The sequence below is a fragment of the Trifolium pratense genome, linkage group LG1, assembly GCF_020283565.1.
Source record: "Trifolium pratense cultivar HEN17-A07 linkage group LG1, ARS_RC_1.1, whole genome shotgun sequence".
Classification (NCBI taxonomy): Eukaryota; Viridiplantae; Streptophyta; class Magnoliopsida; order Fabales; family Fabaceae; genus Trifolium; species Trifolium pratense.
The window spans coordinates 5,688,434-5,702,841 of NC_060059.1; the positions used below are offsets into that span (position 1 = coordinate 5,688,434).

At 30.6% G+C, this 14,408-nt stretch overlaps 1 protein-coding gene and 1 pseudogene across 1 annotated transcript; both read left to right on the forward strand.

Annotated features, from left to right (window-relative positions):
* The first annotated feature begins 5,872 nt into the window (after positions 1-5,872).
* On the forward strand, positions 5,873-7,928 carry LOC123902699 (embryo-specific protein ATS3B). The gene is made up of 3 exons (XM_045952486.1): positions 5,873-6,131; positions 6,224-6,337; positions 7,436-7,928. The coding sequence occupies exons 1-3, from the start codon at positions 5,985-5,987 to the stop codon at positions 7,757-7,759; spliced, it is 585 nt and encodes a 194-aa protein (XP_045808442.1). The 5' UTR covers positions 5,873-5,984; the 3' UTR covers positions 7,760-7,928.
* Positions 7,929-8,931: 1,003 nt separating this feature from the next.
* LOC123902700 lies at positions 8,932-13,548 on the forward strand (annotated as a pseudogene).
* The last annotated feature ends 860 nt before the right edge of the window (positions 13,549-14,408 follow it).

The following is a 14,408-nucleotide window of genomic DNA, read 5'->3' on the forward strand; positions in this document are numbered from 1 at the left end:
TTATAATATTTTTAATTACCTTTTTAATCATTTAATTAACTAAAAATAGTTTCGGGTCTCCAAAAATTTCATACAATATACCAAAATTTCCAGAATATTATCTACTATTTTATTATGAAAAAATAAAAAAAAAATAGAGCCTCCCTAAGGCCGCACGCGCCCCCACGCGCCGCCGGTGAGAGTGGGCGTGGGCGACGCGCACTGTTCATCGTCCCTCCCACCCGTTTTATGCAGAAACGGGTCGTGCGACCCGGTTTTTGACCCGGTTCGATCTCCCTCAATACTCAACGAAACTCGACGTTCCTTATATGGATTTTGATCGTTTTTCAATTTTACAAAGGTTTCCGGTATTAGTTTTTGAAATCGGCGTTCGATTCGCACGTAAAATGAGGTCGAAATTTGGAAGAAATTTAAAAAATGTAATAGTTGTTCTATTGTTTCAAAAAAAAAAAAAAGGGTATTTTTATGATGCAAATTACATACATGCCCCAGTTGCTCTATTGTTTCAAAAAAAAAAAAATGGGTATTTTTGTCCAACTCAAAAGGTGCACCTTGCTAACTTAGACCTAACTAGGGTCTAAGTTAGAAAACCCCATAATTATTTATATTTGAATTTGAGTTATTTCCTTTTAAAATTATTTTTAATAGGTGCATTAAGTACGATTTATAAACAATAATTGAGAAATGATTGAATTTCCAAATTAGCCAAAGATTCTAAGTAAAATGATATCATCATGTATTAGAGAAATTGCAAAGGCCTTCATAGTTAGTCACATAGGAACTGGAGAAATATTAGAATGCCACATAAGACATGGATCAATGAAATGGTGCCACATAGGAATAAGACTATGAGAGAGAAACTCCTAAACATATAAATAATAGATAGATAGATTCACAAAAATAAAGATCTCATTTTTTTTAAAAAAAAGAAGTATAAAATAAAAATTGCAATAGAAAAATATACAATAATGATGAACTTAATACTATTGGAAAAATACATCATTTGATTAATTTGTTAATAGATTCATCAAGTAAATACATCATTGATATTCCAACTTGTATCCAAGACATCATTGATATTGATAAAGTGCTATAAGCAAGATTTTCTAAAAAAACAAAACTACAGTTGTTAAAACAGACTCCGAGCTCTCAATTCAATCCATTTTGTGAGAATGTGATGCATTTCGTCTTGCCTCTCAATTATTTCCCTGTCACGAAAATAAATAGGATTAATAAATAAAAAGATGACCAAAAGAAAATAATCTAAAAGGTAAAACAAACAATATATTAAAAATATAAGAAATATCGAACAAAGAAGAAAAAATAAAGAAATTTAAAAAGGTGACAATATACAGAAAAAATAGTGATTATCGAGAGAGATGAATAAGAGATAATGAAGATTGAAAAATTGTGAGTTTTAGAGTTCAGACAAATGTTATATATATAGTAAAAAAATGGACAAATGAGTAATTTTGTCTTTAATATGAAATTAAATTCATTAAAGTCAAATATATTGATTCCATTTTTAATTTTAAAAATATATTAGTAAATTAGTAATTAGTAAATAAGACATATTCCATTATATTATAAATAAATTAAATAAATTAATGCACATGAATATAACACACATATTCCAATTTTTTTAAATAATAATAAAATATTAATTATATTATGTGACTCTATATAATTATAAAATTATGAAAATATATGATATATTTTTTTTTTACCGTAATACAATATATATATATGTATATGTGACCTTAGTATTTTGATACACGACCATTTAGAAAAATTTTTGTGAGAGAATAATTTTGATCATAAAGATTTAATATTTTTTTAATTGAATTTGAAGACCATAAAAATTATTATATCCAGCTGACAATTATACCTAATTATTATATGCAGTTGGCAATCTTCCTTTCATAAAAAAAATTTAAAAAACAATTGCTTTGGTACAAAAATAATTTTTTTTTGACGAAATTGGTACAGAAATAATTATTAGAGTAAATTTATGATTTTCGGTCAACAAAAATAATGACTATATAATTGCTTGCTATATATAGCACTTCAGAAACAATTCATTTTGTAATAATGCAAAAAAAAAAAATCATATAAAGCATTTAATTCATTTATGGCCAAAAATATGGGAGAAAAATGCATTTGGGAACGCCATGTGTACAGAATCCTTCTATCAAACCCTCCCAAATAATATAATAACTAGTATAACTTACCCGTGCTATCGCCCGGGTTAATGTTCTATGAAAAATATAGATCATTTTTTTTCACACATGAAAAATATGGATTATTAAAATTTTAATATTGTGATTTTTTTAATTATTTGTAAAATTAATTTTATATTTAATGTAATAGTTTATTTAAATATGATAAAAGATCCAAATTTTGGATATTTTAAGGAGAAATGACATAATGGAGAGTGATATTCCACTCCCCGTTCCAAACTCACATGTTCATATATTTATTCTTTTATTTTCATAAAAAAAAAGTCATTATGCAAAAACTAATCTAACAGTTAATATACTTGTTCTTAATCGTCATCTCTCTCCTTTAGACATTTGTTTTCTTCAGGAATATTTTATCTCATTTCCCCGTGTGAAAAAATTTCACATTTGAGAAGCAAAATGGGCCGATTTTAATTTTAATATTATTTATTTAAAAGTAATGAACAGTAGAATTGTTTGTCATTTGCTTGACACAAAAAAAATTTATATAATTTTTTTAAGCATATCTCATTTGTTAATGTGCAAATTTTAAAAAATGTCCAAATTTATATAATTTTTATTTGTTTATTTCAAAAATTATATTGAACAAATAAATAAGAAATAACCAACAATAGCAATAGATTTTTTATTTAAAAAAAAAAAACCAACAATAGCAATAGATAGGAAAAAAAAGTAGTGATTCTGTCAAAAAAAAAAGAGTAGTGAAGGTGAGAAGAGAAAATAGAGAAGGGGCGTTGAGACACTAAATGACCCTCACACTTACATATTGACCCGTATATATAGAAACTATAGTAGATTTTTGGTCCTTAATTTTTGAAATTTCCATACATTTCAGCATTGATTTAATTTAATCATTATATATTCCAAAAATGAGTTGGTCAATAATCAAAAGTTTCCATATGTAAAATTTCAATTGTATCAAAATATTAATATATAGACATTTGTTCATAAAACCTGATTGAACAATTTCTATATTTATAATTGAGCACTAATGACTAAAGGAAAAAACATAGAAGAATGACATATCAGCAAAATGAATTGAGAGATTGTCACGTGAGATTTTGACCGGTAAAAGAAATGAGAGGACGCCACCTAAGAGAATGATGAATGAGAGGATACCACATTGGATTAATAAAAATTAAAGTTCATAAGAAAGTGACACGTAGATTTGTTTCCTTGAGAAAAAACTCTTAAACATATAAATAATAGATTCACAAAAATAAAGATCTCCTTTTTTTTAAAAAAAGAAGTATAAAATAAAAATTGCAATAGAAAAATATACAATAATGATGAACTTAATACTATTGAAAAAATACATCATTTGATTAATTTGTTGATAGATTCATCAAGTAAATACATCATTGATATTCCAACTTGTATCCAAGACATCATTGATATTGATAAAGTGCTATAAGCAAGATTTTCTAAAAAAACAAAACTACAGTTGTTAAAACAGACTCCGAGCTCTCAATTCAATCCATTTTGTGAGAATGTGATGCATTTCGTCTTGCCTCTCAATTATTTCCCTGTCACGAAAAATAAATAGGATTAATAAATAAAAAGATGACCAAAAGAAAATAATCTAAAAGGTAAAACAAACAATATATTAAAAATATAAGAAATATCGAACAAAGAAGAAAAAATAAAGAAATTTAAAAAGGTGACAATATACAGAAAAAATAGTGATTATCGAGAGAGAAGAATAAGAGATAATTAATGAAGATTGAAAAATTGTGAGTTTTAGAGTTCAGACAAATGTTATATATATAGTAAAAAAAATGGACAAATGAGTAATTTTGTCTTTAATATGAAATTAAATTCATTAAAAGTCAAATATATTGATTCCATTTTTAATTTTAAAAATATATTAGTAAATTAGTAATTAGTAAATTAGTAAATAAGACATATTCCATTATATTATAAATAAATTAAATAAATTAATGCACATGAATATAACACACATATTCCAATTTTTTTAAATAATAATAAAATATTAATTATATTTTGTGACTCTATATAATTATAAAATTATGAAAATATATAATTTTTTTTTTACCGTAATACAATATATATATATGTGTGTGTGTGTGTGACCTTAGTATTTTGATACACGACCATTTAGAAAAAAATTTGTGAGAGAATAATTTGGAGACCATAAAGATTTAATATTTTTTTAATTGAATTTGAAGACCATAAAAATTATTATATCCAGCTGACAATTATACCTAATTATTATATGCAGTTGGCAATCTTCCTTTCATAAAAAAAATTTTAAAAACAATTGCTTTGGTACAAAAATAATTTTTTTTTGACGAAATTGGTACAAAAATAGTCAATTATTTCCTTTTAAAATTATTTTTAATAGGTGCATTAAATTCGATTTATAAACAATAATTGAAAAATGATTGAATTTCCAAATTAGCCAAAGATTCTAAGTAAAATGATATCATCATGTATTAGAGAAATTGCAAAGGCCTTCATAGTTAGCCACATAGGAATTGGAGAAATATTAGAATGCCACATAAGATATGGATCAAGAAAATGGTGCCACATAAGAATAAGACCATGAGAGAGAAACTCCTAAATATATAAATAATAGATAATAATAATAATAATAATAATAATAATAATAATAATAGATAGATAGATAATAGACAATGGAGATAGATAATAGGTGCATTAAATACGATTTATAAACAATAATTGAGAAATGATTGAATTTTCAAATTAGCCAAAGATTCTAAGTAAAATCATATCCACATTTATTAGAGAAATTGCAAAGGCCTTCATAGTTAGCCACATAGGAATTGAAGAAATATTAGAATGCCACATAATACATGGATCAAGGAAATGATGCCACATAGGAATAAGACCATGAGAGAGAAACTCCTAAATATATAAATAATAGATTTGATCTAAGTTAATTTTTGTTTCTAGATCTAGTTAATCTTTTATTTTATTCTTTATATTAGATCTAGTTAGTTTTTGTTTTTTTTTTGACCGTATCTAGTTAGTTTTTGTTGAAAAATTAAACGTTTTGTTTTTTATTTTTAATTATTTTGAATTTTTTTTCAAAGTGCCAAACCGAACTATAATTTTGGGTCCATATGAAAGATTGGTGTTCATGGAGGAGGTTTTAAAAATAGGGAATTCAAAAGTGCAATTAAGGCAAAGTAGAACAAAGAACAATCAAATACTTCTAAATATTTTTGTGTTGTTTCGTCTTTTGTTCGCCTACTCCCTTTTATAATTTTTTTAAATCCCCTCCTTTTTCTTTTTCGTTCAAGTGAGCTTTCTGAATTTAAGTTTCGAACCTTCAAATTTCTTTTGATGATTCTCCTTATTAAAGGTAACTCTTGATTGCTACTTCCGTTTATTATTTTTGTTGAACCCGTTGATATTGTTGAAATGACGAAACCAAAGAACCTAGAAATTCAGAAAACTTAGAAAACTCGTAATTAAGTGGTTGGTTTAACCCATGAAGTGATTGATAACTGGTCCACCATGATCACTCGATGAAGTTGTCCATATTAAAATTTTTCTGAATTCTAATATAAAATTAAAATTAGTTTATTTGTATACTATTTTCTCTTTATTTTTTACCAAAAAATAAACAAAAACTATTTTGTCATGGACAAACGTGAAAAGACAAATTTGCCATCTTCCGTCAATTCTTCAGCTTCTTCCTCCTTCAAATTCATATCATAAATTTCACACTTTTTGCTTTGAAAGTTAAAGAAAACGATGAAAGAGATCCTTTTTCTTCTTCTTCTTCTTCTTGTTGTGCTCTCGTTGGCCTTTCAATTGACCCTCTCAGTCGCAGTGTTTGACTCCCAATCTGCTTCTCTACTGCCTCATGCTCATGAATCCTTCAATATCAGTTATATTCAGGTTAATACAAACCCTTTTGTTACTTCTTTTTCTCTTTTATCAATAAAAAATTGAAATTGATGAATTTTTTGTTTTGTTTGTTTCTTTAATAGATGAAGAACGCTGCAAGTTGTTCTTACTTGGTGGTTATATCTACTAGTTGTTCATCTCCTAGGTATACAACGGATCAAATCAGTATTGCTTTTGGAGATGCTTATGGAAATCAGGTTTTGTTTAATTTCTTTCTCTAACTTTATTGTTTGTAATTTAAGGATTCAAAGTTGTTTATTAGCTTCAATAATCACATACTAAGTTAAAATGATAGATAGATAGATAGATAACACCAACTGAGTTAGTAAGCTTGTTAGTTAGTAGTCATTTGGCGAGGAGTAGAATTGGGATTTGGGATTAGGCGTCCCATGAACTTACTCAGTTGGTAGAAACTTTGCTATACTATATGTAGGGGTCGGGGGTTCGAACATCAGACACTCCGCTTATTCAACATAAGGGTGGAATTCTAGCCACCCAACTGACAACCAACAATAGATTAGTCCAAATGATAAGAGATTGAGATGAGACCCCTTAAGCAAGTGGTTGGTCTGTGGTTCAATCTCCAACTCTCGAGTATGGAAAAACCCTTATGCTGAATAGTGATTAGATTCGGCAGATTTATGGAAAACCCTAAATCTCATGTTGAAAAGAGTTTACAAAGATTGAAATCCCACTTTGCAAAATCTTGTAACAATGAGTTAGACCAAAACTTAATACGGTACCATATAAGGTTGGACATCAGGGGGTTTATTGAGAAAAACCCAAGACAAGTGAGTTTATAAAGATACTCTACTCTTCACCTTACAAGTTAATTTTTTTAAGGATGAGGTACATCTATTTTAAAACCTTAATACTCTCAAATATCTGTGGATTTTTTCATTCAATAAATATTATCTTTTCCCGATCCAATTCCTATCATGGATTTTGTTTTTGTTGGGTAGCACTTGGGGCAAGATTACGTTGTAATCTCTTGCTGACAAAGCTTTTTATAGTTTGCATTACAAGCATTAGTATAGAATCTTGCTTGCTTTTAAGGTTTATTGACTCTCATTATGTGAAGATAAGTGTATAAAGGGTCTTGACTGAATGACGAGTATGGCAAATTCACTGAACAGAACCATGCATTTTGAATGTATGTCTGTAAATTGTATCAAATAGACTCAAAGTAGAGTCTTATAGAAAACCCCCATTTTGTGTATTCATCTTGCTAACTTAAGGAAGCTTTATTTTGAATCATTGGAAATTCATTTTTTTCCCCTTTCACATACTATCAGATATACTCACCAAGATTGGATGATCCATCTTCTGGTACATTTGAGAGCTGTTCTTCAGATACATTTCAGATAAATGGTCCATGCGCATATCAGATATGCTATGTCTACCTCTATAGATCTGGCTCAAGTGGTTGGAAACCCGACACTGTGAAAATCAATGGTTATAATGGCAGACCTGTTACTTTCTACTACAACACTTTCATTCCCAGAGATACTTGGTATGGGTTTGATTTGTGCAACAATGCTGCTTCTTCATACAAAGTAACTGCTCAGAAATGTCTATTATTAGTAATTCTGGGATTTGTTCTAAGTTTTTTGTTGTAATTTATGTGCTTTTCATCCACTACATACATGTCCTATACTAGTAATTTCTAACAATGAAACTTTATAGTTAAGTATTGTATACAGAAGTAGTAGTGACACAAAATGTGGAAGACCCTTTACCAAGTTGGTTGATTACTTAATTATGTTTGCTTTCTAGTTCCTTTTCAAATTGCTCTTTGTTTTATGATCAAGTTATGGAGTAGTTTGAGGTTGGTGTTGAGAATTGAAAGCCTCATAAATTTTGGCTCAGCTAAATGCAATTTAGGTTTCACAGCCTTATAGAATAGGAAGATGAGACTGACAATGTCTGAGAATTTGGTTTAACACACAAGTAAAGAGATTGTCAGATTGATATTCGTGGGTCTCCCTAAATTTATATGGAACCCAACCTACACAATTTAGTAGAATTCAATTGGTAGAATTAGTATTTTATGATTAAGAAGTAAATTTAGTTTCCTAATCTTTACAAAATATTAATATAACTAATTTTTTACGAGATAATGAAATATTTTATCAATATTATTAGTTAATAAAAAAACCACTAGACTCTAGTAACATCTACTATCGTTTGGCCGGGTTTTTTCCCTCTTATCTAGAGCTTATGCAAATAACTTATGCAATTTTTATATATTATTATAAGTTTGTCATGGTAGTTTATGATAAAATAGCTTATAAAATTACAATTTTCACTAGCGTGAACTTATAAAATAACATAAAATTTAATTTATATTGCATAAGCTCAAAAAAAGCTAGGCAGGGACCGTTTGAATCGACTTATTTTTAAGTTTATGCAAATAAATAAACTTTAATGTTAATTCATAAATTTTCACTTACTATTTTTTTTTTTATCTTTATAAACTGTTTTTTGATAACTATTGACAAGTTTATAATAATACATAAAACAAAAAAAAGTTTATAACAATACACTATTTTCCAAAGTTTATTTATTAGGATATGATGTTTTGCATGAGTTCAATAATTCAAACTTGTCATAAATAAGATTGGTATTTAGGCATCTATATATATTTTATTTGAATAACAACAAAGTGTCTAATATTTTAAATTTAATTATAAAAAATAAAAATAAAAAATAAAAAAGTAAAGTGACAGTTTGAAACCGACAAAAAGGTTGTTAGTAATAGAAAGTTGAATCGGTTAGAAGAAAGTTTCCACCCCAAGCAGCATAGAACCGAAAACCTCGACTATGATAACTCCTTTTTCTTCTCCTGCTTCTACAACTCACTCCTCTCTTTCTCTCTCTCTCTCTCTCTCTCTCTATGCCGCCATGTCTGTTCAATCTCACTCCACTCATAAACATAACAACAAAAAAACAAAAACAAAAAAGATCCAATCACAAACTGAACCAGAAGATTCAACAATCACTGACGACAATAACAACAGGAAAAGCATTAACAATCTGAATCCCCCCCGATCCCGACAACAATGGGGTTTCGGGGAAGACAAAGAAGAAGAAGAACAAGAAGAAGCGTAAAGCTTCAGAGTTAGAGACAATGACGACAACCAATGAGGATGATAATGAGAATAATTTAGAGCTGGTGGTTGAGCCGAAAGGTTCGAGAGAGGATAAAGAAAAGAAAAGTAAGAAGAAAAAAGCTAAGTCAGAAGAAAGTTTTGTGATGGAAAAGAAGGTGGAGGATCCTAATGCGGTTTCTAAATTTAAGATATCTGAACCGTTGAGGGAAAAATTGAAGGAAAAGGGAATTGAATCATTGTTTCCTATTCAGGCTATGACTTTTGATATCATTCTTCGTGGTTCTGATTTGGTTGGTAGAGCTCGCACTGGTCAGGTGTCTTTATCTTCTCAATTTCTTTTTCCTTTATTCATTATAAATTGTTAAAGTTGTGTGTAATTTAATCCATTTTGTCTTCATGTATTGTAATTGGAAATGCATAGGCTTTCTTGAGAGGAATGTGATTATTTGTGGCTACATGGTTGATTAATTTTCTGCTTTTAGGTGTTGTTTTGATAAACAACTTAATAAACACTTATGTATAAGTTTTTTTATTTCTATTTCTATAGACTATTACAAGTGGTGTAGATACTTAGGTTGCTTAACAATTTGGTTCAGGGTTTGATCCCTTACCACATTGAGCTTATGGAAAAATTATTTGTTGAGAGAGATCAACCCCTTAAATCGATCTAATTTACCTAGATATCTCGAGGGATTAGTCTCTGCAATAGTGCGCGGTATGAACTGTTTGATTAATTAATTAATTAGTCTTTCTTGAGAGGAGTGTGATTAACTTTGGCTTTTCATCCTGTTTGGATAAACAACTTAATTAAGCCCTTATAGCATAAGTGTCTGTCTATAAGTTATTTCAATAACAAAAGATTAAATAAATTCATACTGTTTTCTCAAGTTATTCAGAATAACTTATGGAAAGAAGCCGACATATAGAGATGTCATAAGTTGTTTCCATAAGCTCTCCTAAACAGTATCATAAGTGCTTATGCCAGAAGATAAGCTCAAAGAAGTCAATTTGAACAGGCTCAAATCTAAATTGTCTACTTTTGGCAAAGTGCAGGGTAAAACTCTTGCCTTTGTATTGCCCGTATTAGAATCTGTAACGAATGGTCCAGGAAAAGCATCAAGAAAGAATGGCGATGGGAGGGCTCCAAGTGTTCTTGTGCTTTTACCTACTAGGGAATTGGCATGTCAGGTAGGTACATGCAGTGTTTGTACTTGTGTTTGCATTGCTGTCTGAATGTTCTGTTCCTTACTGTCTGTGGTGCATTAGGTGAATGCTGATTTCGAAGTTTATGGTGGTGCGTTGGGATTGACTTCTTGTTGTTTATATGGAGGAGCTCCATATCAACCTCAAAAAATTAAGCTTGAGAGAGGCGTGGATATTGTTATTGGAACACCGGGCCGCATAAAGGTAATTGTTGTAATACTAATTGATTGTAGTTTAGCTGTATTCTTGTTTATATGAATATCTATTCATGCAAGGGTAGATTGCAAGAAAGGTTTTGTGTCTAAGACAATATTTGGCAATTATTTAATTTATCTGTTTAATGCACTGACACAGGATCATATAGAGCGGGGAAGTATTGACCTAAGCCAACTAAAGTTCCGTGTCCTCGATGAAGCAGATGAGATGCTGAGGATGGGTTTTGTTGAAGATGTTGAACTGATTCTTGGTGTGTGTGTTTTTGTTCATCTCTTTAGTTTGTTCTCGATTCACGAGGCACTGCTAAAAGTGTCAAAATTTGCTGCAATTGTGTGTTGAACTCATTGTCGAACAATATACTTCTTATCTTTGCAGGTAAGGTGAAAAATGTAGGTAAAGTTCAGACACTTCTTTTCAGTGCTACTTTGCCAGATTGGGTTAAGGATGTATGTTTCTATGTGATAACTTCTTCTTTATGCTGATTGGATTTTATATTTGGGAGTCTTTTGACACCATCTTATTTATACTTTTGCCAGATTGCTAAAAGATTTCTTAAGCCAGATAAGGAAACTGCCGACCTTGTTGGAAATACAAAAATGAAGGCTAGTACTAGCGTACGGCATATTATTCTTCCCTGTTCGGGTTCTGCTAGGTCCCAACTTATTCCAGATATTATTCGATGTTACAGCAGGTGTTTTTAATGATTCAATTTCCGATTATATTCACACAAGATATCTATTAGCGTCTGTTGAATGTAATCTTCATTGTTTTGGTACACTATTCTGGTTCAGTGGAGGTCGAACAATTATATTCACCGAGACAAAGGAATCAGCATCTCATCTTGCAGAGTTGTTGCCTGGAGCAAGAGCTCTCCATGGCGACATACAGCAAGCACAACGTGAGGTGAGCTATGAATGAATTTCAATGAATTGATGTGTTTCCTTTGTTTTTCTTTTCAATTTATTTCGATGAGAGTGAGTGCCACACCTGTGTTTCCTTTTCTCTTAATTGTGTCCTGTCACTTGCAGGTTACTTTGTCTGGCTTCAGGTCTGGGAAATTCATGACATTAGTTGCCACAAACGTGGCAGCGCGGGGTCTTGATATTAATGACGTTCAGCTAATTATTCAGGTACTTTTGATGCATATGATACTATGCATCATTACTATATTCATCACGACAAGCCATGCTGATATTTGTACTTGATTTAGTGTGAGCCTCCAAAGGATGTTGAAGCCTATATCCATCGTTCCGGACGCACAGGAAGAGCAGGTATCTTTGGGATTTTGCTATTGGTATCTGGTATTGTGGTTATCAAATTTTGGGTTATGCGACGGTTTGTTATTTATTTTTTCAGGAAACACTGGAGTTGCTGTTATGCTTTATGATCCAAGGAGGTCAAATATATCTAAAATAGAGAAAGAGTCAGGTGTTAAATTTGAACACGTATCTGCCCCTCAGGCTAATGATATTGCCAAAGCTGTTGGCCGAGAAGCTGCAGACATGATTAACCAAGTGTCTGATAGGTATGATTCTTTATCCGCGAACTGTGTTTAATGCTGTGTTTTGATTTTTAAAATGTCATAAATGCAGTGTGATTCCTGCATTCAAGTCTGCGGCTGAGGAGCTTTTAAAAAACTCTGGTTTATCAGAAGTTGATTTACTTGCAAAGGCTCTTGCCAAGGCTGTTGTGAGTCAATTCTCTTCATTTTCTCCATTTGTTTTTTCCTTGCCATTTTTTTAAAAGCCAAATCCTTCATCTTAGAGGTTTATCGCGTAATGTTGTAGGGTTATACTGAGATCAAGAAAAGATCTCTTCTCACTTCTATGGAGAACTATGTTACGTTACTTCTCGAAAACGGGAGACCTATCTTTACCCCAACGTAAGAACTTTATAAACAACTTTGGTTACAAATTGTGGTATTTACATCTTGCTTGAAATCAGCATGACATAAATTAGGGTTACTTTTCATGAGTTTATGATTGTTTGTGTATTTCACACCATTATGTATTCTGTACATGCAAGTGGCAATTGTACGAACCCTTTCGACTTGTTTGACTTGTTCTTCATTGGTTGTCGTCAGTTTTGCATACAAAATCTTGAGGAGATTTTTGCCTGAAGAGAAGGTTGAGGCTGTGAAAGGTCTTACTATCACTGCAGATGGAAGTGGTGTTGTTTTTGATGTACCAGCTGAAGATTTAGAAGCATATCTTGCTGGTAGAGAATTTTGCTTGATTCATCATAATTAGTGAAGAGTATGGTTATTTTGGTCATATATTTAACTCAAGCATATTTGTTCTACATACAGGTAAAGAAAATTCCTCAGATGTAAGTTTAGAGGTGCTAAAAGCTTTGCCACGTCTGCAACAAAGAGATCAATCAAGAGGTGGAAGATTTGGTGACGGTGGTGGCCGCGGTGGGAGAAGTGGTGGTGGTGGAAGGAATGGTAGATTTTCAAGTGATAGGTTTTCGAACGGTGGTGGTAGAGGTCGTGGCAACTGGGGAGGGAAAAGATGGTGAAACCTACCTTTTGTTCGACGTGAGAGCATAACTGCATGAGGCTTCAATGGAGATAACTAGTTCAGTATGGTGAAGCTGACAGGGTTGTTCAATGTGGTTAGCTTCAACTGCATGAGGCTTAGTTGTGACTGAAGTTCATTGGCTTTGGAGGATTCAAGTTCAGATGAGCTTAATGTGTCCTCAATCCATTAACATAATTTGTTTTAGGTGTACTATTTCCTTTAGAAAGAGAGGTATAGTGTTTTGATTTTTTATTATTTTATTACTCATACCCCACTTTCATTTTTTTTTTTCCTTAACTGAAAAATGTAAGGTTAGATTTTTAATATTTATGAGAAAGAAAAGGTTTTTGATCGCGATATTGACTACGTGCATGTTTGGATTGTTTTGCACAAAAATAAAACGTGCATGTTTAGATTAACAATGAGTTTAAGTTTAACGAAATCAAGGTGTGCCATTGTGCCACTGTAAGTTTGGCACTATACTTTAGAGCTTCAACAACTGTTGTCTAATCAATTTCTGTTCAGCATTACATTAAATAACAAAGCAATGGAGTTATTATAGAAAAAAGGAAAAAACACAAATGATGTTTAAAACTCTATTGAATCTGAAATCCTACAATTAAATGAACAATGTTGGTATGAATATCTATATATATAATTCCTAGATAGTTCTCCTACTATCCATCTTAACCCTAATCCACATCACCCACTTACATCCAATTAAATCACACAATAATGCCACATCACTTCCTTATATTATATCATTTTCATCTCTATTTTTTTTTGTTTCCACATCACTTCCTTATATTATATCATTCTCATCTCTATATTTTTTTTTTATATTATATCAATATCATAATAAATAATAAAGAATTATGTTTCTCCAATTATCCAAAAATTGATGTCACAAGATGTTACAATTTTCTACATTATTATTGAATTATACCTCTCCAATTATCCAAAAATTGATGTCACAAGATGTTACACTTTTCTACATTATTATAACATTTCTTAGTGACAATGAAGATGAACATAGTTGAATTCTCTTTCAACATTTATCTCATTTAAATGTCAACCGTTTTCATAGAAACAACAAAGAGTTTATAATTTAGTCACACAAAAAAATACGAAGAGTGTATACATTATTGACTTAATTACATTATAATTTTAGAGAAGAGTGAAGGTTATGCAAAAAGTTAGGTTATGGGATTGAA

What these genes read in the sequence shown, in the direction of transcription:
- LOC123902699 (XM_045952486.1), top strand. Translation starts at nt 5,985, where the DNA reads ATGAAAGAGATCCTTTTTCTTCTTCTTCTTCTTCTTGTTGTGCTCTCG. An exon ending in TCAATATCAGTTATATTCAG is followed by an intron (nt 6,132 to 6,223) that starts GTTAATACAAAC and finishes TTTCTTTAATAG; the next exon opens with ATGAAGAACGCTGCAAGTTG. An exon ending in GAGATGCTTATGGAAATCAG is followed by an intron (nt 6,338 to 7,435) that starts GTTTTGTTTAAT and finishes ACATACTATCAG; the next exon opens with ATATACTCACCAAGATTGGA.